This window comes from Mixia osmundae (genome assembly GCF_000708205.1).
Source record: "Mixia osmundae IAM 14324 unplaced genomic scaffold scaffold_6, whole genome shotgun sequence".
Taxonomy (NCBI): Eukaryota; Fungi; Basidiomycota; class Mixiomycetes; order Mixiales; family Mixiaceae; genus Mixia; species Mixia osmundae.
In genome coordinates, this window is record NW_014575558.1 from 792,609 (window position 1) to 817,385 (window position 24,777).

General features: G+C 54.3%; 10 protein-coding genes across 10 annotated transcripts; 7 read left to right on the forward strand and 3 right to left on the reverse strand.

The window, feature by feature from the left end:
• The first annotated feature begins 412 nt into the window (after positions 1 to 412).
• L969DRAFT_24577 (uncharacterized protein) lies at positions 413 to 3,473 on the forward strand. Its single transcript, XM_014711728.1, has 3 exons — positions 413 to 1,945; positions 1,992 to 2,808; positions 2,862 to 3,473. Exons 1-3 carry the CDS (start codon positions 420 to 422, stop codon positions 3,402 to 3,404), a joined length of 2,886 nt encoding a protein of 961 aa, XP_014567214.1. The 5' UTR covers positions 413 to 419; the 3' UTR covers positions 3,405 to 3,473.
• Positions 3,474 to 3,525: 52 nt separating this feature from the next.
• L969DRAFT_504710 (uncharacterized protein) lies at positions 3,526 to 6,073 on the forward strand. Its single transcript, XM_014712103.1, has 2 exons — positions 3,526 to 3,592; positions 3,647 to 6,073. Exon 2 carries the CDS (start codon positions 3,686 to 3,688, stop codon positions 5,897 to 5,899), a length of 2,214 nt encoding a protein of 737 aa, XP_014567589.1. The 5' UTR covers positions 3,526 to 3,592; positions 3,647 to 3,685; the 3' UTR covers positions 5,900 to 6,073.
• L969DRAFT_18087 (uncharacterized protein) lies at positions 5,934 to 6,785 on the reverse strand (the record flags this gene model as incomplete). Its single annotated transcript, XM_014711699.1, has 6 exons — positions 5,934 to 6,132; positions 6,185 to 6,311; positions 6,362 to 6,411; positions 6,461 to 6,473; positions 6,532 to 6,648; positions 6,701 to 6,785. The coding sequence occupies 6 exons, from the start codon at positions 6,783 to 6,785 to the stop codon at positions 5,934 to 5,936; spliced, it is 591 nt and encodes a 196-aa protein (XP_014567185.1).
• Positions 6,560 to 8,975, forward strand: L969DRAFT_75891 (uncharacterized protein; the record flags this gene model as incomplete). The annotated part of the gene is made up of 6 exons (XM_014712104.1): positions 6,560 to 6,648; positions 6,701 to 7,225; positions 7,283 to 7,761; positions 7,809 to 8,279; positions 8,306 to 8,748; positions 8,792 to 8,975. The coding sequence occupies exons 2-6, from the start codon at positions 6,910 to 6,912 to the stop codon at positions 8,973 to 8,975; spliced, it is 1,893 nt and encodes a 630-aa protein (XP_014567590.1). The 5' UTR covers positions 6,560 to 6,648; positions 6,701 to 6,909.
• Positions 8,976 to 9,019: 44 nt separating this feature from the next.
• L969DRAFT_95172 (uncharacterized protein) lies at positions 9,020 to 10,546 on the reverse strand (the record flags this gene model as incomplete). Its single annotated transcript, XM_014712105.1, has 10 exons — positions 9,020 to 9,088; positions 9,144 to 9,318; positions 9,370 to 9,404; positions 9,461 to 9,598; positions 9,661 to 9,728; positions 9,784 to 9,878; positions 9,939 to 9,984; positions 10,035 to 10,068; positions 10,125 to 10,193; positions 10,247 to 10,546. The coding sequence occupies 10 exons, from the start codon at positions 10,544 to 10,546 to the stop codon at positions 9,020 to 9,022; spliced, it is 1,029 nt and encodes a 342-aa protein (XP_014567591.1).
• A 45-nt stretch (positions 10,547 to 10,591) lies between these two features.
• On the forward strand, positions 10,592 to 16,912 carry L969DRAFT_24583 (uncharacterized protein). Its single transcript, XM_014711729.1, has 7 exons — positions 10,592 to 11,026; positions 11,086 to 11,442; positions 11,493 to 13,252; positions 13,302 to 14,804; positions 14,857 to 15,996; positions 16,044 to 16,158; positions 16,205 to 16,912. Exons 1-7 carry the CDS (start codon positions 10,643 to 10,645, stop codon positions 16,568 to 16,570), a joined length of 5,625 nt encoding a protein of 1,874 aa, XP_014567215.1. The 5' UTR covers positions 10,592 to 10,642; the 3' UTR covers positions 16,571 to 16,912.
• L969DRAFT_625299 (uncharacterized protein) lies at positions 16,289 to 19,223 on the reverse strand (the record flags this gene model as incomplete). Its single annotated transcript, XM_014712106.1, has 6 exons — positions 16,289 to 17,645; positions 17,696 to 18,015; positions 18,063 to 18,206; positions 18,254 to 18,438; positions 18,743 to 18,863; positions 18,902 to 19,223. 6 exons carry the CDS (start codon positions 19,221 to 19,223, stop codon positions 16,614 to 16,616), a joined length of 2,124 nt encoding a protein of 707 aa, XP_014567592.1. The 3' UTR covers positions 16,289 to 16,613.
• Positions 19,224 to 20,638: 1,415 nt separating this feature from the next.
• Positions 20,639 to 21,247, forward strand: L969DRAFT_88418 (uncharacterized protein). Its single transcript, XM_014712107.1, has 2 exons — positions 20,639 to 21,102; positions 21,154 to 21,247. The coding sequence occupies exons 1-2, from the start codon at positions 20,893 to 20,895 to the stop codon at positions 21,160 to 21,162; spliced, it is 219 nt and encodes a 72-aa protein (XP_014567593.1). The 5' UTR covers positions 20,639 to 20,892; the 3' UTR covers positions 21,163 to 21,247.
• A 358-nt stretch (positions 21,248 to 21,605) lies between these two features.
• L969DRAFT_88419 (uncharacterized protein) lies at positions 21,606 to 22,683 on the forward strand. Its single transcript, XM_014712108.1, has 2 exons — positions 21,606 to 21,773; positions 21,827 to 22,683. The coding sequence occupies exons 1-2, from the start codon at positions 21,621 to 21,623 to the stop codon at positions 22,214 to 22,216; spliced, it is 543 nt and encodes a 180-aa protein (XP_014567594.1). The 5' UTR covers positions 21,606 to 21,620; the 3' UTR covers positions 22,217 to 22,683.
• A 1,359-nt stretch (positions 22,684 to 24,042) lies between these two features.
• L969DRAFT_18096 (uncharacterized protein) lies at positions 24,043 to 24,641 on the forward strand (the record flags this gene model as incomplete). The annotated part of the gene is made up of 3 exons (XM_014711700.1): positions 24,043 to 24,204; positions 24,253 to 24,582; positions 24,633 to 24,641. The coding sequence occupies 3 exons, from the start codon at positions 24,043 to 24,045 to the stop codon at positions 24,639 to 24,641; spliced, it is 501 nt and encodes a 166-aa protein (XP_014567186.1).
• Between the last annotated feature and the right edge of the window lie 136 nt (positions 24,642 to 24,777).

Here is a 24,777-nt window from a genome sequence, read left to right on the forward strand (position 1 = left end):
GACAGCAGTGTCAAGATTGCGAATATATCAACAGCGTCAGGGACACGGCGTCAGATGGTCGACTGTCCAAGGCCCTATCTGGACTCTACTCGTAGCTAAAGACGCGACAAAGAGTCTCGTCTGCGTGCTAGACAGTATCGCTGGAGTAGACAGACAGCCGAGTCAAGTTTGGTAAAGAGCTTTGGTCGGCCTGTGCTCGAATTGCGCCCGAGCGTGACCCTAAGCGCGTTTGAGGTTGGAGCGTAAGAGCTCTGTCTGCCTGGCGCACACAGCTCTGCACGGCCTGATGCGCGCTACTGTGACGCTGTCGAGTCTGGCTCTGAGGATGTGTACCGCCTCGTGCTGATGCTCGTGTCGCGAAAACCCAAAGTCAGCAGAACGCGATCGGCGTCGAAAGTCAACAGGCAAGCAAGCCGGCAATGCCTCCGACGTGGCGGGCCCTTCGCGACGTCTCGAGGCATTCTGAGGAGCTCAAGGCCGAGCAAGAGATGGAGCTGCATTCCGATGGCGACGAGTGGATGTTCGCAGGCTTGGCCGATGATACTCTGCCTCCCTCGTCGTACGCAAGTCGGTTGCGGCGCTCGTCTCGCTCGCCCAGCAAGAGCCGTGCTGTCCAGGCCACGCCTTCACCCCGCAAGCGCAGAAGGACATCTGCAAGGACAATGAGCAGTCAAACATCAGTCAAGTCCGACGTGCAGGAGGATGATTACGGACAGGAGATTTGCTGGGAAGAAGCAGACCTTGACGCTCTCGTAAGGACCGATACACGATTGAGCAAGCAAGCAGCACCCACAGACGGTTCAGTGGCATTCAAGACCGCCAAAGGAAATCAAGTGGCCAGACCCTCGGCTCAAGCGCGCAGCAAAGCTCAAGCTCTGCTTGATCTGCCCTCGTCGCCTCAGCAGAACACAAACGCACCTCATCTGCCTGACCGGCCACGAAGGTCGCGTCGGCCTACGCTGTCTTCGGGCGCACTAGCCTCGATAGAGGCAGATCGCATCGAGTCAGCTGTACGTGCTTCACAAGTGCCTGATCCGGCGCCTTCGTCCTCTGCGGCGTCAGACACAGATCGTCTCATCGCTTTGGAAGAAGAGCGGTTTGGGCAGAAAGCACAGTCCTTCCAGACCGCGACTGCGAGCGCAGGCTTCATCTCTGGTTTCGGCAAGACATGGGCTGCACCTTCATCGCAAGCGCTCAGACAAGCGCGTGCAAAGCTAGAAGCAGACCTGACCCCGCCTGATGCCAATGCTGCTCCCCCTCCCGCGAGAGAAGGGCTCACAGACGAGTTCAAGACGCCAGCCAAGGGCTTCAAGGTCAATCTGACGGAGAAGCGTGCACCTTTGGGTGCATGTAGTCCCAATACCGTTCAAAGGTCGCCCCTCCCTGCCAGAGCCCTGCGCTTAGAGCATCCTCAGGCAGACAAGTTCGTGACGATCGCCGTCGAGACGAGGTTAGATCCTGTTGCTCCATCCAACAATCTAGTAGAAACTGCCAGTATGGCATCGTTCCGAACCGATACAGCTGCTGAGACGCCGCTACGCCCTCTTCGCTCGGCTACTAATCACCTAGCTTCTCCTGCAGTAACGAGCAGGACAACGCCTAAGCTCCAAAAGACGGCTACGCCGACCAGAAGGACAACTCTGCAAAACGCTACGCCGGGACCTTCTGGCAGGAAGATTCACCTGGGCATGACGCCTCGATCTGCTCATGCTGGTTCGCATAAGAAGTTCAAAACGCCTTTCAAGAACGGCCAGAGACCGGCTCATCTAGATCTGGCAAGGACAGTGTCTAATGTCAGTACACCTACGAGAGGACCAGTGCTCAGCAAGCTACGGCCTCTGCCTTCGGAGCAAAAGCGCGAGCTGGACATCTCTATCGATGCTGCATTGCGACTGACATGGCAGCAAGCGCAAATACATCCGTGTAACGTCTCGTGCTGCACAGAGTACGCCACCCAATTCTTGTCTTAACAGCGCTGACGATGTAGACAGATCGGTGCCCTTGCTCACTTTGAAAAGCGCAGCACGATATGCATTTGCTCCGCACCAAACTGCTGCTCAAGCTTTGCAAGACTTACTGACACGCGGGATGACGATGCTAGATCAACCTTGGGTCACCAATCACTGGTCTCAGATCTTATGGAAGCTCTCGTCACAATGTCACCACACAGCTGCGCCGTCTGTCATGCTGTCACGATGGTCATATGAGCACGTGATGCATCAACTCGGCATACGCTACGATATCGAGATCAATCAGGCCAAACGCTCGATTCTGAAGAGGATACACGAAGCAGATGCATCGCCTGCCTCGTCCATGATCTTGCTCATCTCTGACATATTGCTAAGCGATTCGGAAGACGATCCGGACAACGAATGTCGTCCTATTGGCCTAGAACTGTCAGATGGATGGTATCGCATCAGAGCCACTATAGATGCTGCACTCTTACGAGCGATTGCGAAAGGCAAATTGAAGACCGGCAGCAAGATTGCGATTAGCGAAGCGAGACTGAAGGCATCCATTCGTGACGGCGTCGATGCCTTGCGCGCACTCGAATGCTCGACGCTGGCCATCAGCGCTAACGCTATGAAACTCGCTCGATGGGACGCTCGACTAGGTCTGCACCCTGGCAAGTTTGTGTCGACTTTGCGCAGTCTCAACAGCGACGGAGGAGCGGTCGGTCTGATGGATCTAGAGATTCTGAGCGTGCTACCCATCGGCTTCAACTACGCTGGACGACAGAACGAGGGCGAGGCGGCTGTACAGCCCTGGCATGAAGGTGAAGAGATGGCACGTCAAGATCGCTTGCGGGTTTGTCCCTCTTTCTGATCCCCATGACCACCCGTTGATAGTGGTTCGTGCAGGCCGATCGCGAAGCTGCGCAAGAAGGGCTGACAGCGAAACTCGAAAGAGAGCTAGAGGAGATCAGCGCGCTACATCAGCGTATCCAGGATGCTATCCATCGACGCACCGTTCGACCTTCTGCCTACAACGGCTTCCTCGATCCGAGCGAATTACTCGATGAGCTCCTCGAAGCGAAAGACAAGCAACTCGCACTGCGAGACACTCCCGCAGCACTGCTTCACGAGATCAGTACTGTTGCGCTTCAGCGCATAGAGTCAACGCGGTTCTCTCTCTCGAGCGTCCCTTCAGATATCATGGCACTCTACCCAGAAAAACAAGTTCGCAGCTTCCGTGTTCTACGCGTGCAAGACTCTGTCGTCACTCGGCCTCGCTCTCACGAAGCTTTGCTGACGGTATGGGATATCAAAGAGCTGGGTGTTGATTTCCAGGTCGGTCAGAAGTATTGGGTCAGTCAGCTCTGGCCTGCTTCCCCAAACTCGTGGCACAAATCGAAAACCATCTCTCTCAAGACGACCAAGAGTACTCGATGGCGCGCTCATTAGCATGTGGCAGACTGTTGATTGTGAGACTATTGCATATGACCCGAAGATTGAAGCTCGCGGATCTTTCGCACCGGACGGCCTTTGACATTGTCGCGATCTAAGATAAAGTCGCGTCAAGCTACCGTCACACACACCGCCAGTCCCGAACGCATTGATGACTAGACAAGCTCAGCAATAGCTCATCAGAGGTGCGCATTCGCTTTAGATGTGATCAGGCTTCGATTGACGCTATCTTGCAGCAGTCTGAGCCTCCTTAGCGAGCAAGAAGCTTAGCGCAAGTCATGTCGTCTGCAGCGGTAGCTCAGCCAGCTCTGGGCAATGGACAGCCGACATCAATCACACCAGTCCTGGACGTATCGGAATCTCCAATGCCGAGTTCCAGTGGTGGCGAGAGCTGGCTGCCGTCACTTGTCGAGCTGCTATCGACTTCTGTCGCTCAGCAGCTCCGACGAGAGCCAACGGCAGATGCTCGCGACCCCACATCACTGTCGCCAGTGACAGCGAGGAAGGCGATCTTGCGACCTACAGAAGTCGCTGCGACTGTACATGCGCTTCGTGCGCCAACAGCGACACAATACCTGACACATTTGCTCGAGCTACCGCTACCCCAACTACTCGGTGAACCCGACAAGCTCAGGCAGCGCTCAGCGAGTCTGGAGACAGATCTTGCCAGTCTCGCGTATCGCTCCTATGCCAACTTTATCGCGATACACGAAGCGCAAAAGGGCATATCGACTTCATTCAATATGCTGGGCAGCTCACTTACTGGTCTGCTGAGCTCGATCAGCGCTCTGTCAGACTCATCGCAGCAATTCGAGCAGTTTTCTAGACCGATCATAATCGAAAGGGACCGATACGCGCTCGTACTCGACAATGTAACTCAATGTCAGGAATTGGTCGAGATACCGAGCATGGTCAGAACATGCGTCCGCGGCGGGTGGTGGTCAGAAGCCATGGAGCTTGCCGAGCGATGCGAGTCACTCCAAGAGCAGATGCAGCTGACTCTAGCTTCCCTGCGCGGGCGGCGCGCTTCGCTCAGCGGACCGCAAATAGATGCCAATACTGGCAAAGGTGCGCTATCTGTCCTGCAGCAAATAAGAGCTCGCGTGGCCGACGAGATCCTCATACTACGCTTGACGCTATTGCGAGGCTTGTCCGACAAAGACCTCAAGTTGCCGGGCGCACTGAGGAATGTCAACCTCTTGCGGCGAATGCGCACGGCGCTCAGCGAGGCAGACACTGTCAGTCTAGACGAAGCCGAGCTCAGATTGGCACTTGTCAGCTCGCGATGGACATGCCTGACAGTCCAGCTGAAAACACTCTCACGGGCTCAGCTGCCTGCATCACAAGTGGGCATGGTCAACGGGCATTCACATCGTCCAGAGATGACAGAGGATCGGTTGCGATATATCAAGAAATGGATTGAGATATGGCGAGAAGGCGTAGGAGAGACTGTCGGTATGTACACAGACGTGTTTCTCATCTCATCTACACGCTCGAACGAACCGGATGGTGATGTTTCGACGGAGCCGTTGGCTGCTTTCTTGCTCAAATCCGCTTCAATATTGTTCGAGATGCTCGAGTCGGATCTACAGCACATTCACTCGGTATCTGCACTCAGCTCGCTACTCACTCAGCTCTCGTACTGCTCTGCAGCCTTTGCACGCTTCGGTCTGGATTTCGTCTGGCGAATCGGTACGCTCGTACAAGAGCGAGTCAAGCTCGTCGTCGTCGAGCGGTGGCAAAGGGCAGTGGATGACTTTGCGCAGGAGTGCACCGCTCCTGCGCCGAACAGCGCTGGTCTCTTACAATCTTCGAGAAGCAGTCAGAGTAGGCGAGCGGCAGAACGCAGACTTGCGAAATGGCTCTTGGCGCCCGAGTCTCGCAATCGGCTCGCTTCAACGCAGTTGCCTGCCTTGCCAGATTGGCCCGTCGGACTTGATGCGATTGCGATACCGCCTGCTGCCCTGGGCAAGCACGCAACGAATGGGCAAATTACTGCAGCGTCGCATCAGCCTTCGGTCGAACTGACGCTGTTTCCGCCGCTTGCCAGATTACTCAATGGCTTCTTGACGGGCTTCAATGAGCTCAGATTGCTACCCGTGGCCGCATTGCGCGATAGCCTGGCGAACGAGCTCCAGGAGCAGCTTTTGCGGGCAGTGACGGTGATGAGCCAAATCGGGCGACAGACGTTATCTGTACTGGCCCATCTGCCCGTCAATCCTCCCGGATCGCCATCGATAGCGGAAGAAGATGATACGAGCGAGGAAACGCTGAGAAGACGAGAGGCGGAAGAAGATCAGCGAATCTGCCTACTCGCTCTTGCCACTTTCTCCCGTCTTCTCATGCCGTTCCTGGACCAAGGCTTCCGTAAAGGCATCTATGGCGAGATGGCGTCGACGTCTTTGAATGAGCCTATCGAATTGGCAAAGGGACGCATGCAGATCGAGCGACTCATCGTCAAATTGGTGGGCGGCAACCCTGATGAATTGTAGTACGCTCAACAGGGTATTGCAATTCTCTAGTCGTCTAATCTGATCCCTCGTCGTCATCACCGGGTACAATCATGTCATCGTTGGTGACGATCATGCTATTGTCCATTGCCATCTCTTGCTCTGCCTGGTTGAAGCTCGCCCTCAGTCCTTCGTTCTCTGCCTCTTCTGGTTGCGATCTTGTCCCTCGAGCGGGCAGCAAGTCTATCGCTAGCAGATGATCATGGTTGCGCACACTAGATTTGATTGAGTATATGAGCTTGCCTTGCCTCAAGACGAGAGGCTTACCGTGGGTCGGCGCCTGCGTCTAGAAGAGTCTCCGCGACGCCGCGTCTGACGTCAGGTCGAGTATGTCTCACTGCGAGATGGAGCGGCGTATCGCCTGTCCTCGTAGCGCGCAGATCCACGTCGGTGGCTGCAGAGAAAAGTTGAGCATGTCAACGAAGAGGAGTCGCGTCGGCGTACCTTCATATTCGAGCAACAAGTCGAGGACTGTCGGGCTTGGTGTACTCGCACTGTATACTCCGGTTTAGCGCACAATGTACGATTGATGTCGATGCGTACGCATAGTGCAAGGCTGTATGGACGACAGCCTGCTCAGCAAAGGGAATCTGCTGGAGCGTATGAAGGCATACCTGTCTGTCCAACACCATCGAATGCGTTGACATCGCAGTGACCGTTCTCTGCTAGCTTGAGGCACTCGAGCGCCATGTCTTCAGAGTCTGATTTGGCTGCATGCCACAGTCGTTGCTCTGCTTGAACCCATGAGTACCCTGTGCGCTTGTGAAGCATTGATGGGCGGACCTGGGGATGCGCCATCTGTCGCTGGCTCGGGAGCTGGCGGCGGCGGTGCTTTGCGAGCTCGAGGCGGAGGTGGGGGAGCGTCCATTGAGGGCCTTGCAAGGTCGAGCGTGCCGCCGCGTGGCAGTCGAGTCGAGTGACCGTGGCAACGGCAGTGCGCTTGCGTGCCCCAAACTTTTTCCTCTCGCTGTGAGCAGCTGTCGAACAGGAACATGTCGACCGCTATGCCTGCTACAGTGGGCGTTGCTGCAGGTGCACCCATCGATCCTGCGACGGCATCAAAAACGGAGGATCTGAGGGAAGGAGAGGTGTCTGCGAGCGCAGTGCAGGGCAAGGAGACGAATACAAAATCGACTGGAGCAGAGAACTCGGATGTGATCGACGAGAAGACCGTCAAGGCTGCAGAGGGCACGGCAGACGATCGTACGACTGAGATCAATGGGCATGCTAGCACGAGCGCAGAGGCTAGCACGAGCTCGGCACCTGAGAGAGACCCCGAGTCACAAGAAGTCAAGATGGTCGAGCAAAGTCAGTCCGTTCGAAGGGTCAGCCTCTTGTTGCTGACCATCTGGATCCGGCGTGCAGTCGAGTTCTACTTGTCCGACTCGAATCTACCGTATGACAGACACATGTTCATCGAGACCCAAAAGACGCTCAGCGAGGACGAGCAGCACGCTCGACCAGGCACGGGCTGGGTCTCCATCGCTCACTTCTTCTCCTTCAGCCGAATGCGAGCCTACAAGACTCTCTTCGCCGATCGGGAGGACCGCGCTGCATGCGTTGCCCAATCGTTCCGTACCTATTCTGCCGAGGCACTCGAGGTTTCAGAGGACAATGTCAACATCAGACGTCGCAAGTCGATCCTAGAGGGTAATCCGACCAAACCTGTCGAAAGATCGATCTACATCAAGGGCTTCCCGACGGACAAACAGAGCAAGGCCGACTTGGAAGCACTTCAGATCCAGCTTGAGAAATGGGTCCAGGCCCAACTCGATGGCAAGGGCAAAGTGTTGGCTGTACGAATGCGCAGAAAGAAGGAAGCAGGGTCCGGCGACGTTTTCAAAGTACGCCTGAACCTCTACTCTTGTGCTCTGCTGAGTAGCTTTTCCAGGGCTCTGTCTTTGCTGAATGCGCAACCGTTGACACTGCCAAGGCTTTCCTTGCACTCGACCCACAGCCTACTTTCCCGGAACAATCGGAGCCGGTCGTCAGCATGTTCAAACAGGCTTACATGGACATGAAGAACGCCGAAAAGAACATCGATCCCACCGTCGATCGAACTCGTCCTGCCCCGGGCACATTCTCTGGCAAAGGCTTCAACGCCTTTGTAGAACTCCGCGCGGCTGCAAAGGCCAGGAAGGCTAGCCCAGCTAAAGGCAACAAAGCTGAAGCTCTTCCCGAACGAGCGATTTTTCTGGATGGCCAGCGTATCGCATTCGACGAGCAAGGAAAGCTCGTCGAAGCTGACGAGCTTACTTTTCGAAAGCATGCCGTCCTTCGCTTTACCGGTCTTTCCGATCCTCGCGAAAACCGAATGCTCAGCCGCTTCAAGGCAAGCGCCGAAGCTCTGGAGCACCCGCGTGTGCTCATCCTTTCATGTGCTTGTAGGAAGCAGTCGCCGCAAAGTTAGCCGACAAGGAGTCTTCGGAGAGACGTGGGCCGATCGGCTTCGTCGAGCTACCGCAGGATAGCGAGGAGGCGGGCACGATCAACTTTACTCGTAGTCTGACGGAAGACGAAATCAGATCGCTCGTGACAGACGGCATCGAAGTCAATGAGAACAAGATTGTGTTTGAGCAAATGACGGCAGAAGCAGAGCGGACGCATCATATCAATCGTGCTACGGATCGTGCACTCGAAGCGCTCCATGATCCCTCAAAGCGTGCAGATGCTCCTCGAGAATACCGAGACGGACGCTCTTCTGATCGTGGCAGAGGCGGCAAGTCGCGCGGAGGAGGTCGAGGTGGCAGCCGCGGTGGAAAGAACGATCGTGGGAACAGACGTGACGATAGGAAGAGAGCGGCAGAGACCGATACGACCCTAGGGAAGAGGTCCAACAATGATGCTTCTTCTTCTTCAAAGACGAATGACGAGCCTACTGCTCCTCCCATCGTCGAGCGCGCTGACAAAAAGGCAAAGGCAACGGCCTGAGGCCACAATTTGCATTTCTCAGTGCGCACGAGAGGGAACGTTCGTTCCGAGAGCGGCCAGTGTTCCCGAATTCATGTTGCAGACGTACAAATCGACGTTGTACAATTGCAGCCAGCATGCCTGCTAGACTCATGCTCCTCGCTGTCATCTCCTGCATTGTAGCGAATTTGATCATCGCAATGGCGAGAAGGGTAGCGGTTTGAGAATGTCGGCTTGCATGCGATAGCATAGCTTGACCGTCTGCACGATCGATCAATCTATCGAGCTGCAAGCTGGAGGGGCGGATAGCACGTACTTTGGACACCGTTTGCGACCATGTTTCGACTTCCCATGCCTTTGCGCGGGTAGCAGCGCGAGACTCGAGGCTGTCGTACTGCCACATGTGCACGACATTGTGTAGCGAGCCGATCTGGGCGAACCATGCCCCGATGGGCTCGACAAACTTGCGTCTCGCTTCAAGTCCTCGGCGCCTGTTCGTCGGCAATCAGCTTTTGGACCCTTTGGTGCTAGATGCAGCTTGCCATTCTGTTTCCCATTCTAGCAGACTGCCGGGTTTCTATGCCCGGGCGATGCACATGAGCGCAGGACGAGAAAGTTATGGATGAGACACACCAGAGTGTACGATCTGAGTTCGTAGATACCGCCATACTGATTGGGAGGCGCGGAAGCCCAGAAAGCGAATTCTTGGCAGATTTGAGATGTGCGCGCTTCGATCAACGGCATCACCTTTTGCCTAAACTCGGCATACTCCTGCGGAACATGATACCACGATAAGCAAAGCATACGTTGCGTATGTCTCAGCGTGGACCCGCCTTTGATTGTGCGATTTTGGGCTGTGCGCTGTCGTAGCCCGCGTATCCTTCGAATTCGAAAATGTGATCTGCGCGTGGTCTGATGAGCTACTTGTCCCCAGCAGACCGGAAGGGAAGACGAACAGAAGGTATCGAGCTCGCCGACGATGGTCTCCCATGATCCCGTCAGCTTGACTGCATACGCTGGCGAGTTTGCAATATGGGTGTAGAAATTGCCGCTGTGCCATCATTCGACGAGTAAGCTGAGTAGTATGCTTGCTTGACACAGAGACACGCACATGAGCTCCTTGTATTCGTCGACTTTGCCCGGATAAACCTTGTGCTCTGCGTAGCTCGTGAGCTTGTGCATCTCTGAGCCAAGCAGGCTGGCGCACTCTGAATTTCGTGAACGTATTTGCCTCTCGCGACCTGCACGAAGCGGGCGGTCAGCTGTCCGTAATGGCCGGATGGCGCAAACTACTTGCACTCGTCGAATGGGATTGCTGCTCGATGACGCCCTCTTTCTGTGCCTTTGCAGATCCATGCAGTAGAGACTATCGCCTGTAGAGGTCAGCAATGCGCGCGGGCGACGTGATTCCAGACGTGCACCGAGGATGCCTTTCTTCTTTGGTTCTTCGGCTTGCTGGACTAGCCTACTCCGCTCAATCTGATGGTGCGAGGAGCTCGAGAAGGAGCGTGATGGAGGTGCTAGAGAAGTCGAGAGGGGACAGACTACCCCGCTTGCGAGCAAGCTAGTGCTGGGAAGCGCTCGAGCTGATCGAGCAGCCTGCATGACTGGACGTTGTAGGACCATCATGGTCTGATGGCCGAGTGCGCTTGAGGCGAATAGCTTGTGCTGACTTTGCCGTACACTCACTGCTTGCCGAGGTCTGACGTGGACGTGCATCATCGCTGCACGCGCGCTGCCGTCGCGCTGCCGACACGTGTCAGCTTCAGCGCTGTCGACGAACACTCGTCGAGTTTTGGTGCGCACGGCCACTGTATGAGCAGCGAAGCGCACGAGCATGGGCTCCGGCCTACAGAGCTCTTGCCTGGGCGAGCAAGCAGCTCTGTCGCGCTATCGCCCAGTCATTCGGCGTCGAGCTTGCTGAGCAGTCCTCAAAGTGCAGCTCAAACGAACAGCTCGAGCATGTCTGCCTCTGCTTCCCTCGGTCGCCGAGCCGTCTCATCCTCTATACCACGCTCGTCTTCGGCTTCGAGCTTGTCTAGCTTGGCCACAGGTTCAAAGATGGACGAGAAGGAAGCTAAATTGAATGACGATCCTCGATGGCGCAAGTATGCTGCTGCTGTCGAACGAGTGCTCACATCCTTCGAGTCAATACAAGAATGGGCCGACTTCATCACATTCCTTGCTCGGCTGCTCAAGGCATGGCTAGACCGCTGATGTGCAGCTTCCTCATCTGACGCGTTGGTTGAGCTTGGCAGACCTTACAGACATTTCCGCACTATCAAGTCATCCCGCACAAGCTCACCATGGCCAAGAGACTATCGCAATGTCTCAACCCTGCTCTGCCCACAGGAGTCCATCAGCGCGCACTCGACGTGTACGTCTACATCTTGACAACGATTGGATCAGATCACCTTAGACGCGACTTGCCTGCATGGTCATCTGGCCTGTTTCCTTTCTTCCAGTATGCGGCCACATCCGTGCGACCGATCATACTGGGCATCTATGAGAAATTCTACCTTCCTTTGCAAGATCAGCTGAGGCCATGCACAAAAGCGTTCATACTCGCGCTGCTGCCAGGTGTCGAAGAGGAGGGCGGCGAGTTCTTCGACAAGGTGCGTGTCTGAGCAGCTCTTTTAAAGGACATGGTCCTGACGTATCGCAGGTCGCATCGCTACTCGATCAATTATCTGGCGCAGTCACGCCAACGTTGTTCCTGCAAAACCTGTGGCTCATCCTCATCACCTCACCCTTTTCGCGCATACCTGCCCTCAACTATCTCTTGCGCAGGATGCCAAGCGTGGGAAGAGATGACAGTATAGTGGGAATCGTCGGATCAGACGTCGGACTCATGATTCGCGCCATCGCTGCATCGCTTGAAGATACCCAAGTACTCGTTCAACGCAGCGCCTTAGATTTGCTCGTACAGACCCTCAGATTAGACGGCAAGGCATTCGTAAACGATACACGTGCAGATGACAGAGTGCTCATCATGCGATCCGCATTAGCCGTCGTGCTCCGCCGGGATCTTTCCCTCAATCGTCGCCTGTTCATCTGGCTTCTCGGTCCTTCAGAAGTTGAGCAAGAGCAAATTACATACCTAAGGCAGAATGGCTTGTCGATCGTCATGCATGCGCTCAGATCAGATCTCTATAGACCGCTTTCGCCAAAGTCGCCCACGCATCGCTTAGATCGCCAGAGGCCATTCAAGATCTTCACATCTCTGCTTGACAAATGGGAAATCGGCAGTCTATTGACCGAGAATCTCGTCCTTGACGCTTTCACTGCGCTTCAGAACACGCTCAGGCCGGACGATGTCCATGATGAGCTGCTCATGACAGCCAACACGCTGTTCGAGGCACTTGATCCGTACCTCTTGTGGCAAGCTTTGTTCCGAGCGACCGAGCGCGAAATGGCCTTGCCGGAGGATCAGTCTACCAGTGCGTTTGATCTCATTGTCTACATTGTCGACAACTTCCGATTGCACGACGATGAGATGCTACGCTTGCATCTGCCGATATTAGCATTCAGCCTCATCGACCGAGTTCACGACGGCCTGCGATCGGGCTCCTTACCTCTTCCTCGAGCGTGTCAGGCCTTGCGTACAGCTTCGCGCTTGATCGAAGAGATGCCGCTATCGTGGTACGCCGGCGTTTCAATCGAAGCCAATGCAGCACTAGGGTTTACAACAGCACATCAGCTTGCTCTCTCATTCTATGCTGCTTCTGACGTCAGACAAATCGCTATGCCGCCTTCTGACTTCCCGGCTCGTCTACGCGATCGCGGTCTGTCTATACTACTGGCCGTCATTCAATCGAACTGGCAGACCACGCCATCTGGCTCGGTCGTGGTCGATGCTGCTCACGGCATTGCGCTGTTGGCCGAATCTGACGATGTGCAGAACGCCGCGAGTATCAACATTGATTGGCAACCTGAGCAGTGGCTTTCGCAAGCCGTCGCACAACTCGATGCATACCCAGCAACACTCGAAGGCTTCACTGCCCTTAATGCGCTCGTAAGCACGACAGTCACATTATGTCGACTGCGAAGTCAGCCTCAGCTCGTCATCTCGACTCGATCAAGTGCACAGGCATTCATAGTGAGGCTCCTTGATTGGCTGCAGCCAGACTGCGTCCCACTCTTTGCGCAAGCCAGCAAGCTGATTTGGGCCGTCGACGAGGCTGCGGGCTGCAAGCACGTCGAATCCGTGCTTGCTCAGCTGCTTACAAAGGGGGAAAAGGCAGATCGTTTACGAGCATACGAGTCTTTTGGAAATTTATGGCGACATACGGATGAAAGCCTACAGCCTGGCGACAATCTCTTCACTCCGTTGCTCGTCGTGCTAGATTCTTTGCGCGACGAGGATCTCAGCATCCGTCGAGCAGCAGAGGCTTGGATGCGCTGCAGCCTCAAATCATACATCAGGTCAGTGAATGAACATTCTTATGGTCGCAACTCACCCTTCGCTTTGCAGAGTGTTGGATCCGTTGCTGCTTCGTTTACACGATCCGAGTATCAAGCGAGTTAAGGCAGATGTCACACTCGGTAATCAGACCGTGCTTTCCCTACAAAAGTATTCAGAGCCTTTCGATCATGCCAATTTGTGCCACTTGCTCGAGAATTTGCTTGGGCTCATGCGATTTGGCGGACAAGGTTTCTCACGCATTGCCAAATCGACCCATCTAAAGCCAGGCGCTTCAGTCGAGATGCGAGAGCGTCTCTTCGCTGCAGGCATTCAAGACAACACCTACCTCGATGGCATTACGATCAGCGTCATCCGCACGCTTGCATCTGATCACGGCGCCTACGCCACACCGTCACTTGTCGAAACTAATTTGCGCACGCATGGCTTATGCGCCGACATACTCCAGCTACTCATCTCGCGTGGTGATCTTTCAGTGCGGTTGTTGCAAGCGATAGAGACGGTGTTGGTTGCTCGCCTGATGATCTGCGTTCACCGATCGGAGCTCGACATACAGAATCGCCTACTGCACGTCTTGCATTCGACCATACAGGCGCTCACACCTGGAGGCAAGCCCCACGGGGTTACTGCAAACGATCTAAGCCCTGCCGCTGCGTCGACCGAAGCACTCAAGACAACGCTCGCCAGTCCTCAGCTTGATCGAGCAGATCCCGCCGAGCACGATCCCTTGCTGATCAGATTGATCTGCGACGGCATCAATATGCAGCGCAGCAGTGCCGTCTTACATCACTGGATCGACTTCTTGCTCATGACGGTCTCACAGCTGCGATACTCGCTCGACGAGATGATCTTGCCGCTTTGCGACTGCATCACTCGTCGATTGGGACAGATCGTCAAAGACTTGGCTGTCGCTTGGGATCCAGATACTGCTGGTACGTCGATTGCATTCGAAGCGACAGATGGCGACTTCACAGTCCTGATGAACGCTCTCGAACGACTCCTTTTGGTTGCTTCTGAAGAGGCGTCCAAAGTTGCCGCAACATCGCCCGTTGACGTCGAGATCGATGACAAGCATGTCATCTCCGATCAACCCGCTAGCAGTATCTTCAGCTATGTCACCAATGTTCTGTCAAGCACAGAGCACGCTGTGCCGACCGAAATGCCTCATCAAGCGAAGAAGCACGCGATGGATCGGCTAGACAACGCCATTGGTGTTATGCTGCTTACGTGGAAGGTCACGAGCGAGCTGGAAGCCAAGGTTGCAGGCGACAGTCTACGTGGTCAAGCATGGATTGGCACGCGTATCAAAGCACGCACAAAGAAAGCCCTGGAGCGGATCGCCAGAGGCTATCAGGGCCAAGTGCTGGAGATGCATATCTCGACATGGCATGAAGCGATTGATCGGCAAGAGCCTGGCAGCTGGCTACTAGATTTGCTCAACTCGCTCATCACTTCGCCCACGATGCTCATCAGTGCGGTGTGTGAGCGTGTTACCGCTCGCACAAGTCCACTGCCATCCGACAAAAGCCGGTCTCTGCAGGCTTTCTCGAAGCTGTGAGTCTAGATCTGCTTGCAGCTTCACTCCTGCTGATGCACATGAATACAGCACTGAAGCGGATCTCTTTGCATTTCTAGAGGAGTGCATCAAATATATGAGCAGTACTGCTGCCACTTCGGTACTCCAGCAGCTCATCACATTCACACGCGATTTCTCCAACAATGTAGCGACGTACAAACTTCAGCTCTATCCTAGCTTGCGGTGCTTCGTCGCGCTATGCGACAAGCTGTCAGGCACTGCAAGTCTCGAAGATCGCAAGGCCAGGAAAGATGTACAGGACCTGCTTGCAAAGTGCATCGAGGTGGTCACACAGCTGACCGGCAAAGTTGGCTCAGCGGCACGAAAGCAAGGCGACGAACATATATCAGCATCTGTGGAGGACCTCGAGAACGGGAGATCGGCCAGTGTATCTTGGACCACGACTGGTGTATCGCCTTATCAGCTCCAAGTATATCTGACAGAGCGTGTCTTACCATGCCTCAAAACGATCCAGATGGACAGCGATCGGTGCTCGAGTCTAGCTGCGACAATAGTGCATTACAGTGTCGCTCCAGATCTTCGGCTGAAAGGGAGAACGCTCGAAGTTGAAGAAACCACCATTGCACTCTTCACCGAACTGACACGCCTACCGGCGGCGGCTAAAGCATGGCGAGCGCAGCTAAGCGATATTTACGGCGATATTCGATTCTTTACACAACGCGCTCGAGCTGCGGACGCATGGCGACCAAGCATGGCAGCTCTGCTCGCTGCCGACAAGGAGAAGTTTGTCGATCTGCTCGTCAAAGTCACCGCTGCTCAGTCTGCCAATATATTTGCTAACCGCGAGCAAGAGTCATATGCGCGTGCAATCAGCCTAAGACGATTGTCGTATCTCTTCTATGCTGGTCAGCCAGATCAGTTCTTGGCACAACTGCCATTGCTGCAAGAGAAGCTGGTCGACATGCTTAGGCCTGGCACAGGCGAGATCGTACATGCTGAAGTATTCACCTGCTTGCGTGTTCTGCTTTGTCGCGTTGGCAGTCAACATCTCACCAGCTTCTGGCCGGTCGTACTTGCCGAGCTGCTCAGGCTGTTCGAAAGTCTTCTGCACAACCGGCACGCAGATTCTACAGACTTCGTGCTCTTGATCGCTTCAGCGTGCAAGTTGCTTGATCAACTCTTGCTCCTGCAGACAGAAGATTTCCAGATGTACGTCTTGTGCTTCGTCTCTATGCCGTGCTGACTTCCTCGTTCAGACATCAATGGATGTTTGTCACAGACACAGTGGATGCAATCTATCCCCCAGATGGGTGGCAGCCTCGCTCGATCATGGATAGGCTGGCAGACATTGTCAGAGATCGACATCGCAAGGTATGTCGAGCTCGTGAGGAATGACACTGAGCTGAAAAGGTAGCAGAACGATGGCAAAGTCGGCGCAGAATCGCCTGCTTTAAGCAAACGCCCCGAATTCGATCGCAATGATAGCATACCGTCCGGACTGCCCAATGGTCATTCTATCGATGTGTCAGTGCCTGCAGAACTGACAGACGCCGCGCGCACAAGGTTGAAGCGACCGCTGCTCGCCAAGCTCCGTCTAAAGCGACCCGAAGAGCATGCCAATACCGAGCGATCAACAGCTGCTGCTAATTTGCTTGCCAAACTTGAGCTGCGCTTCTTCTCGCGCGTCAGCCTTGCTAGCTACGAGACAGTGTATGCCGGCGGCGAGATCGATTGGGATGCGGTCGAGGCGAGCCTGGCAGGTGACCTGTTCGAAGGTCGGTAGGCATCGCAGTTTGCAATGCAAGACCTGTTGCTCGTTGTCGCTCTCAAGGTCTGACCAGACGGCCTTGGATGAACGAACGAAGGATGCCAAGTCCTCCTGTGCCTGCCTCTATGGCACGCGCAGCTATGTCGGCCGGCTTGAAGCTACCTGATTTGCTCGCGCCGGCTTGACCCATGAGCGCAGCTTTGACCATCGGCAGCTCGTTGAGCACTTCGATGCCCGTTGAACGTGCCCATACGAGCGGTCCAGATTCTATTGCGTAGAGCTTGTGTAGCTTGTCAATCGCGGAAAGCATAGTATGATTGGCGAGATAACGCTCTCGTGGATAAGCTTGCAAAGCAGTGAACGAGCCTATATCGGCACCATTGTCGAGATTGTTCTCAACAACACCGAGAAGGCTCTGAGCATCTGCCAGACCGAGATTGAGTCCTTGACCGGCAAGGGGGTGGACTGTGTGAGCTGCGTCGCCTATCAGTACTGTGCGACTGGGCATCCCAAGATTTGGTTCGCCTAGGTAGAACTTGGCGTGAGACATGCGCAAGGGAAAACTGGCGACTGAGCCAAGCTCAAGCGAGCTGACTTTGGGTGGGTAGATCGATTGAGCGAGATCGTAAGGTCCAGAAGTGTTCATATTGAATGCAAGCTCTGGCCCGAGCACATCGGGCGAAGAGCGCCATTCGATCTCTTCGCAAAGAGTTGCATTGGCTCTAAGACGCGCGGCATCGTCTGTAGATTGCAGTTCGGGCACGAGACCGCGTAAAGTCTTGTGCAAGTAATCGACAGACAGCCAAGGCAGCCGGAAGGCAGCATTGACTAATTTGCCGAGCGTGGGTCCATCAAGCAACTTGAGGGCTTGAGCTATATCTGGCATGGTCGACCAGACGAGGCTCGCAGACGAGTCTGACATGGGCAACCAGGCAATGGGTCCGGTTGGCAAGAAGCGTTGAAAGGCAGAATTGCCACCTGTCTCTGCTAGCTGCAGCGTGCCTACGACACCATTACGGTTGTACGACCAGCCAAAAGACTCTATGCCTGCATAAGAGCGCACGGGCGAGTTGAAGCCATCTGCGCCGATCTACGGATCACATGAGCTGCAAATCCCGGACATGATTGTCATGGACGCACGAGCAGTCTGGCTGTGATTGCACGACCGTCTGACAACGTCACCGAAGGCCAGCCGGTCTCTTCGTTGCGATCAATGCTAATGACTTTTGTCTGATCCATAGTCGCAATAGACGCGCCTCCTGCAGGAGCAGCAAGAACACGCAACATGGCGCGCTGCATGTTGACGTTCTCGACCATCCTTGCCATAGGTCTTGGGGTCTCTGATGTAGAGAGATCCGTCGAATCGAATGCTAGATGGGCAGCGGTAATGCCGTCTGTGATCTGCATATCATAAACGTTTCTTATCCTCGTTTGATCGACGTGTCCCCATATGCCCGTCCCTGCTGGCTGTCAGCACATTTGCCGCAACGGAGAGGAGCAGTCTTACTTTGCAGAAACGCGAGTGACTCGTTGGTGAGTGAGGAGACTCGATTGCTGTAGCTGCCCGTCGGAGCTTGCCAATTGGCTGATCTTGAGAGATCGCCTGCTTCGACGAGCAGACCTTGACATCCCTGACATGCCAGCGAAGTAGCTGATATCCAGCTTGAGCACAATACTGAAGCACTTGAGGGTGCTCACAAAGAGATGCAGCGAGCGCAAGACCGACTGCTCCCCCGCCAATGATGACGACATCTTTATGCTCTGTAGAGCGGTTTGGCTGGGCTGCTGTGGATGCTGCTCTAGCAAGCCTGCGTTGGGTGACGCGGTGGGTCTGAAGAGCTAGACATGGCGTCCGTAGCCGCACTCGCAGCATGAGCTCGAGTCTGTTGAAGTAGATCGAGGTACGATCTCTCAGGCACACTGATTACACACGCAAATATCATTGGAAGCGCGCAAAGTCGAATGTGACATGTCGCATGTGACCCGGCCCATCCCCCACTCTGATATTCTTACAATACAGACCATGTCTCATCTGCATGACTGCCTAGCATACATTCAAGACAGTATGGCACCCCAGTCGCATCAAGCAATTTTCTGCTTAGTTTAGCCCACATCAATGTCAACCTGATATCACGCACCGAGATGCCAATATTTTGGCCAGGTGTGCTCGAGCAAGCCAGACCGTACTGCGATGCGGGCACGTTGAGCTTTGTATACTTGTGCCAGAAGTCGAGCAGCTTGAAGGCTGCGATGTTGCCGCTTCCATCGAGCTGCACATTCAACTGAAGATTATAATCGATCGCAGACACTGCACATGCGCTCGGATTCAGTCAATCGTTCACCTACGCAAGAGAACTGAACTCGTGAACTGATGGTAGACCGGGCTGAAGTTGTGTGCCGTCAAAGGCGGCACGCTTCTGGCCCCAATCAATTCGCCAGTCGGCGAAAGGTCATAAGTCTTGGTCGACGGGTTCCACGACAACGTGAAGCCGAGCGATACAATCGGTTTGGCTTTATCGTACTGGATCTGCATGCCACACCAGCTGTAGCTGCCAACATGCCTACGGGTGATACTTGGACCGTTCGTCATCGAGAGTCTCTCTGGCTTGGCAGCCGCCGGACCCAGTCCAGCGAAGAAGAGTGCGACCAGCGCAAATGAGCACCTCATATCCTCTCGGCTTGGATACAATCTTGCTCGGTTGTGCGAGGGTGCAAGAAGCATCGTCTCAGATGCAATGTCTGGACGGATACAAACGCCCGGTTATGAGGAGTCGTGTCATGCGCCAGAGTATTTCAACTGCACAACCCTGCTGGGCGATCTGTTTCGGCTTCGAATGATCTCGCGCGCTTTGTCCCCTCACCTGTCATCAATAGAGTTTGCCAGCTTCATCAGACAAAACAGCTATGTTCAGCCATTCTCTCAAGACCACAATGCCTGCCGCACTTGCTCTCTGCCTCGCTGCTTTTATCAGGGGTGCAAGCATTGATCTCAACTCGATGGAGGCTCGCGACGCCAGTACGCTTAAACGTCGTCATACTGGCCCTTACACGTAGTGTGGCCTTCAGGCGAGCTCCCTTTCACCGAATCAGATCGGACATCAACGCAGTTGCTGACAAACGGAGTACCTGCTGGGTAAAGCCTCCGGCGTTGGCTCTGAGATTGTATGGCTGGAATTAAATAGATCGCTGCAGCTGGAGAAGGCATGACTTTCGCAAACTTCGAATCTGCCTACGTGGATGACGGTGTCCTGAATGACGCAAACTTCGTTTTGCAAGGTGGTCCCCACTACTTCCTCGATCTCCAAGTCAAGGTCGGCAACGATGGCGACATTCAAGGAGCTGTGATCGCCACCCTGAGAGTCGACGGAAGCGTCATCGCCAATCCGATCTCCTACGGTTTCCAGTGCAGCAATGATTCCAAACAGCAGAGCAGGATCGCTATACCAGCGAATCAACTTGTCATACGGCAGACATAGCTGATCAGCATATGCACAGGGCTACTGAGCGATCCGATTGGGGTCAAGGATTGTTCGCATGGTCATCTTGTATGCGAGATGCACCTCGACGATGTCAAGCTTCAGCCTTGAGCGCACTTTGGCATTAACTTGCTCATCTCACGCTGTCGAGACTGTCTTCGGTAACTATCTGACGCTTAACACGCAGAAAGTCCCCAGCGATATGATGCAAGCTCGATGAAGTAGGAAGCTGAGACTGCTACTGGCATTTCAACCTGCCAGGCTCCCGCGACCAATCGTTCAGAATCCTATCAGTCGTTGCCATCATCTTTCTGACCCTCTTGGTATCCCAGCCGACCGCCTTTGACTCCTTTTCGAAGTGCATCGCAGCAAGCTCGACAGCCGATCAAGCCTGACACGATCGGAGAGCCTCAGCTCGTGGTCTCAGACAGTCTGCACAGCGTATAGAGTTTCTACGACTTCTCTTGACTCTAGCATACTTTGGACAGCAACGGCAGATATCGCGAAAGCCGAGTAAACCACATCGTAGCAAAATGATCAGCAAGTCTCTCAGATCGATGCTCCCTGCTGCTCTCATGCTCGCCCTTGCCACATTTGGCTCGGGCGTTAGCATTGATGCCAACACCATCGAGGCTCGAGAGATCCATCAGCTTGAGCGTCGTCACGAAGGGAGCTACTCCTGGTGTGGTATCCAGGCAAGCAACTAAAAAGTAGTATAGCTTTGATGATGACGCCAAATGGAAACAACAGATCAGCTGCACGCCCCACATCGCTGCCGGCGTCAACCTCTTTTGGCAGCCGCATGACTACTCCGTCCTGCCTGGTGCAGGACTGGTCGCGGCAAGCTATGATCCCCCTGCCATGACTGGCTTTGCACTTCGAGGTGGAATCCTTCATATGAACGGTACCAATTTCAACCTCACTCTCGAGCTCCAAGTCGCCAGTGATGGCAACATCCTGGGAGTCGGCATCTCATCGTTGGACATCAAGGGAGCGCCCTCTCCGAAATCGCCGGGCTTTGGCTTCCAGTGCAGTAGCGATCCTACTCAGCAGAACAAGATTACTATCCCGGTCAGCTGCTTGACCTCGCACACGACGAGATACTGATGGACAGACTCATAGGCGGCTTGAGCACTCACAAGCTCTCGCTGGGATATCGCCGCTCTTGACTTGTACGCTTGCTGTACTTTCATAAGACGCGTCTTCTCGAAGAACAAACGGTCGCGGACTGCCTTACAATCCATCGATGTTGCCTTGAACTTTGTCCATGGCAATGACTTGGCGGTTGCTTCCGCTGTATAACCCGCGTCAGTCCTGCTGTAGCTTTCTCCGATAACAAGATGTTCCTCAACCTGTTTTCATTCCTCAACCTGTTTTGCAGCGCGAGACACAGTCTCGACAGACACAGAGCGGCTGTGCAAGTCTCGACGGACACAAAGCGAATGAGCTATGTATGCTGTGCGCAACACAGCCTGCATCTACATAGCATCCTGCGCTCAGGTGTTTCGACTTCGCATGACTTCGAGCGCCGCACCTCTCTCCTCTGACCACCGAGGGCTATACCAATCATCTTACCAATTCACACAACAATGTTCAGCAAGACCATCGTTCCCGCCACCATTGCTCTCTGCCTCGCCACAGTGGCTTCGGGCGCGGATCTCAACGTCCACCCGATCAAAGCCCGTGACGCCAACACGCTTGAGCGCCGCCACACTGGTGCCTACACCCACTGCGGTCTTCAAGTGAGCAGGCTATCAATTTTGGTCAGATGACAGACTGAACCTCCCATTTGCAGGTACAATATGACAAAATCAAGCCACAGTTTGCCGTTGATTGGTTCATCAAGTGGCAGGGACCGCAAGCAGGCTATTATCTCTATGCTGACGGTCCCGTCAATACGGCGACATATCAACTTCCCACTGGAGCTGCGGCCAATCCCAGCATGACGCTCATAGGCAATGACTTCAAGATGGTCCTTCAAGTCAAAGTTCAGCCCGATGGCAACATCATTGGCGTTGCACTGGACGACGCCGAAGTCGATAGCGCTCGCTACGTTAACCCGACGTTTGGTATGCAGTGCAGCGATGATCCCGACCAAGCCAACTTGGTCACCATCCCTGTAGGTGACATTGCTCGTACGCTAGGCATGCGGCTGACTGCTGACTATGCAGGCCTTTTACCATAACTGATGTGCTACAGTGCCTTGTCTCGTCCGCTGATTGCACAGACACCTAATCGCTCCTTGCATGCTCTTCGCTACGTTGATCTTGATGAGGACTGCATCTGACCGCCTGAGCACTTTGCAAGCTTGCCAATAGTTCATCGCATGCTTGGTGACACCTGCAGGGCGAATCTGGATTGATCGCATTGATGCGCGGACAGCAGACCCTGTAGCAGCACAATGGACTAGACAAGTGATCAAGTTTCATCCGCATGGTCGGAATCGGCATCCCCAGCGCCGTAATCAGCGTATGGCTTAATTGTTATCCGGCGGTTTCCAGTCCGCCCACGAGCATCTTTGTCCGAAAGCTGCCGAAGCAGGGCTTTTGACTCTCGGATCCTTTTTGTGCGCCTGAGGTAGATCCGGACGCTAAGCTTGCGAAGAGAGGTCTCTCAGTGATGGACAGTCTTGAAGTCCGTTGCATCTGGTAAGTCGAAGTTCTCCCAAAAGCTTTGACGGACTTAGTGACAGGCAGAGGCGACAGTTAATGCACGATCGCTGTCCTCATCTCTCATTGCAACATGATCGCATAGAGCTTCAGCAAAGGCAAAAATTAAAGAACATAAGTATGCATATTTGCAAGGCTAGCCCGCCAGCTCTTCTTGGCTACGAGGTCATCGCCCGCTAGGCCGGCAAGCAGATCGATCAGAGACTGTGAAGTGCATGTGAGCAGCAGGACCAAAGTGAGGAAGACGAGCTGGACAAGAGGACGGCGAGCAGTCGAAAGCACGTGCAGGTATCGCGCTGGTCGCCCGAGTTCGACTGTCACATACGCACCACAATGCAGGAGAGATGGATGCCCGTAGTACGGGTCCCCAGCGCATAGGGCAGGAGCGCAGCCATGCTGGTGCTGAGAGTAGTCGCCAAGCTCGAGGTCGAAGTCGTACGCACCATAGCATACGAAAGATGGAAGCCCGTATACGGGTGGATCCCCAGCACACAGGGCTGGGCCGCGCCTATGCTGGTGCTGAGAGGTTTGCCAGGTTTGTTGCCAAGTCCTGCGAGGAGTGAGGATTGAGCGCGGCGCCTGGCTTTTATAATGTCACCAGACGCGACGAGTGCAGGAATGCTTCAAACACGCTGTCAATATTGTTCAGCTCAAATAGGGCCAGGCAAAGCGCGCCTCCTAGAAATGTGCTCCGCAAGCCCAAAGGAGGCGTGCACGCATATGCACTATCTAAAAGAAGCGCATCCCGATGCTATGAGCCATGTGGGATACCTGCAGACCCCCGGAACAGACTGCGACCAGCGCTGAACGCTCGTGCGAGCACACGAGTACGCTGATAGCACGCCAAATCTGTCACCAGGACAGCATTGTCGCACTTGAAATGTAGTTTTTTATAGTTTTTAGCGGTCATCTGCACCAGTGCAACGAAGTGACGCAAAGCCGACTGGCTTCACAAGATTGCCAGATCCTTTGCCGAGTGCGGCGCGGAATGCGAAAGGAAGTACATGTACGCTTTGTATGCGTGTCATGCATGCTATGAGCCATACTGTAAGGTACAAAATAGGATGTTCTCCGCATCTTCCCCCCTCTTCTTTCGCTATGTGGTTGTACGTGAGCACGCCCGCTTGCACGTCAGTGCATCAATCCATGACCAGCATATCCTGCCTAACCCTGTCCGAGCATCCTTATCCACGACGACACATGCCTTCGCAGGCTGTTGCCTTGTCTCAGACTCTTGCAGCAGCTTGGTCTGTCTGTACTGTTTTAGCTCCAAACGCAAGCCCATTCTCCTGCGCTTGCTTTTGTCCATCCTGCCATCAATACAAATAAGACAACATACACTATGTTCAGCAACCTGATCAAGACGATACTTCCGGCAGCTCTTGCATTGTGGATCTTCATGCTCGCGCCGGGCGCAAGTGCAGATGTTGGCACGATGCAAGCCGGGACGACCAACAAACTGCAGCGTCGTCACTCGGGTAGCTACACATGGTGCAATGTCAAGGTATGCAGCTTGCTTCGTCAAGGTTCGTAAGCTGACGGAAAGAAATAGGTTTGGTACCATCACAACAAGGAACCACTCAGCCTCGAATGGCCAATGGAATGGAAGTCAGGCACCTACAAGATCGACACTGTCGGCAACATCACCTCGGCCAGCTACGATCCTCCTTATATGGTCGGTAACACGCTCGTCAATGCCAATATGGTCCTCGTAGGGTCGCATTTCAGAGTCAATCTCCAACTCAGAGTCGCTTCCGACGGCGATATAGAGGGCGTTGCGCTCGTTCTGGTCACACACGGTGGCGCGATCCCGAAGAAACAGCCTCCCTTTGGCTTGCAATGCAGTGACGACCCCGCTCACGAGTACAAGAACATCATTCCTGTGAGCGATCTCGCGAAACAGCAAACAGGCAGCTGAGTGACAATGTTCAGGCTTACTAATCAGAGCGCTCTTCTGCCAGCTATATGAGCTTGGACATGTATGCAAGCCGCTTCCTCCTATCGAGCTATTGCCAAATTCGACAACTTGCTCATCGCTCATTCTGCACTCTTCTGATATATTCAATATGCGATCGGC

What these genes read in the sequence shown, in the direction of transcription:
- L969DRAFT_88418 (XM_014712107.1), top strand. Translation starts at nt 20,893, where the DNA reads ATGACTGGCTTTGCACTTCGAGGTGGAATCCTTCATATGAACGGTACC.
- L969DRAFT_24583 (XM_014711729.1), top strand. Translation starts at nt 10,643, where the DNA reads ATGAGCAGCGAAGCGCACGAGCATGGGCTCCGGCCTACAGAGCTCTTG. An exon ending in GCGGCGAGTTCTTCGACAAG is followed by an intron (nt 11,443 to 11,492) that starts GTGCGTGTCTGA and finishes GACGTATCGCAG; the next exon opens with GTCGCATCGCTACTCGATCA. An exon ending in CTGCAGGCTTTCTCGAAGCT is followed by an intron (nt 14,805 to 14,856) that starts GTGAGTCTAGAT and finishes ACATGAATACAG; the next exon opens with CACTGAAGCGGATCTCTTTG.
- L969DRAFT_24577 (XM_014711728.1), top strand. Translation starts at nt 420, where the DNA reads ATGCCTCCGACGTGGCGGGCCCTTCGCGACGTCTCGAGGCATTCTGAG. An exon ending in AACGTCTCGTGCTGCACAGA is followed by an intron (nt 1,946 to 1,991) that starts GTACGCCACCCA and finishes CGATGTAGACAG; the next exon opens with ATCGGTGCCCTTGCTCACTT. An exon ending in CACGTCAAGATCGCTTGCGG is followed by an intron (nt 2,809 to 2,861) that starts GTTTGTCCCTCT and finishes TGGTTCGTGCAG; the next exon opens with GCCGATCGCGAAGCTGCGCA.
- L969DRAFT_88419 (XM_014712108.1), top strand. Translation starts at nt 21,621, where the DNA reads ATGTTCAGCAAGACCATCGTTCCCGCCACCATTGCTCTCTGCCTCGCC. An exon ending in ACACCCACTGCGGTCTTCAA is followed by an intron (nt 21,774 to 21,826) that starts GTGAGCAGGCTA and finishes TCCCATTTGCAG; the next exon opens with GTACAATATGACAAAATCAA.
- L969DRAFT_504710 (XM_014712103.1), top strand. Translation starts at nt 3,686, where the DNA reads ATGTCGTCTGCAGCGGTAGCTCAGCCAGCTCTGGGCAATGGACAGCCG.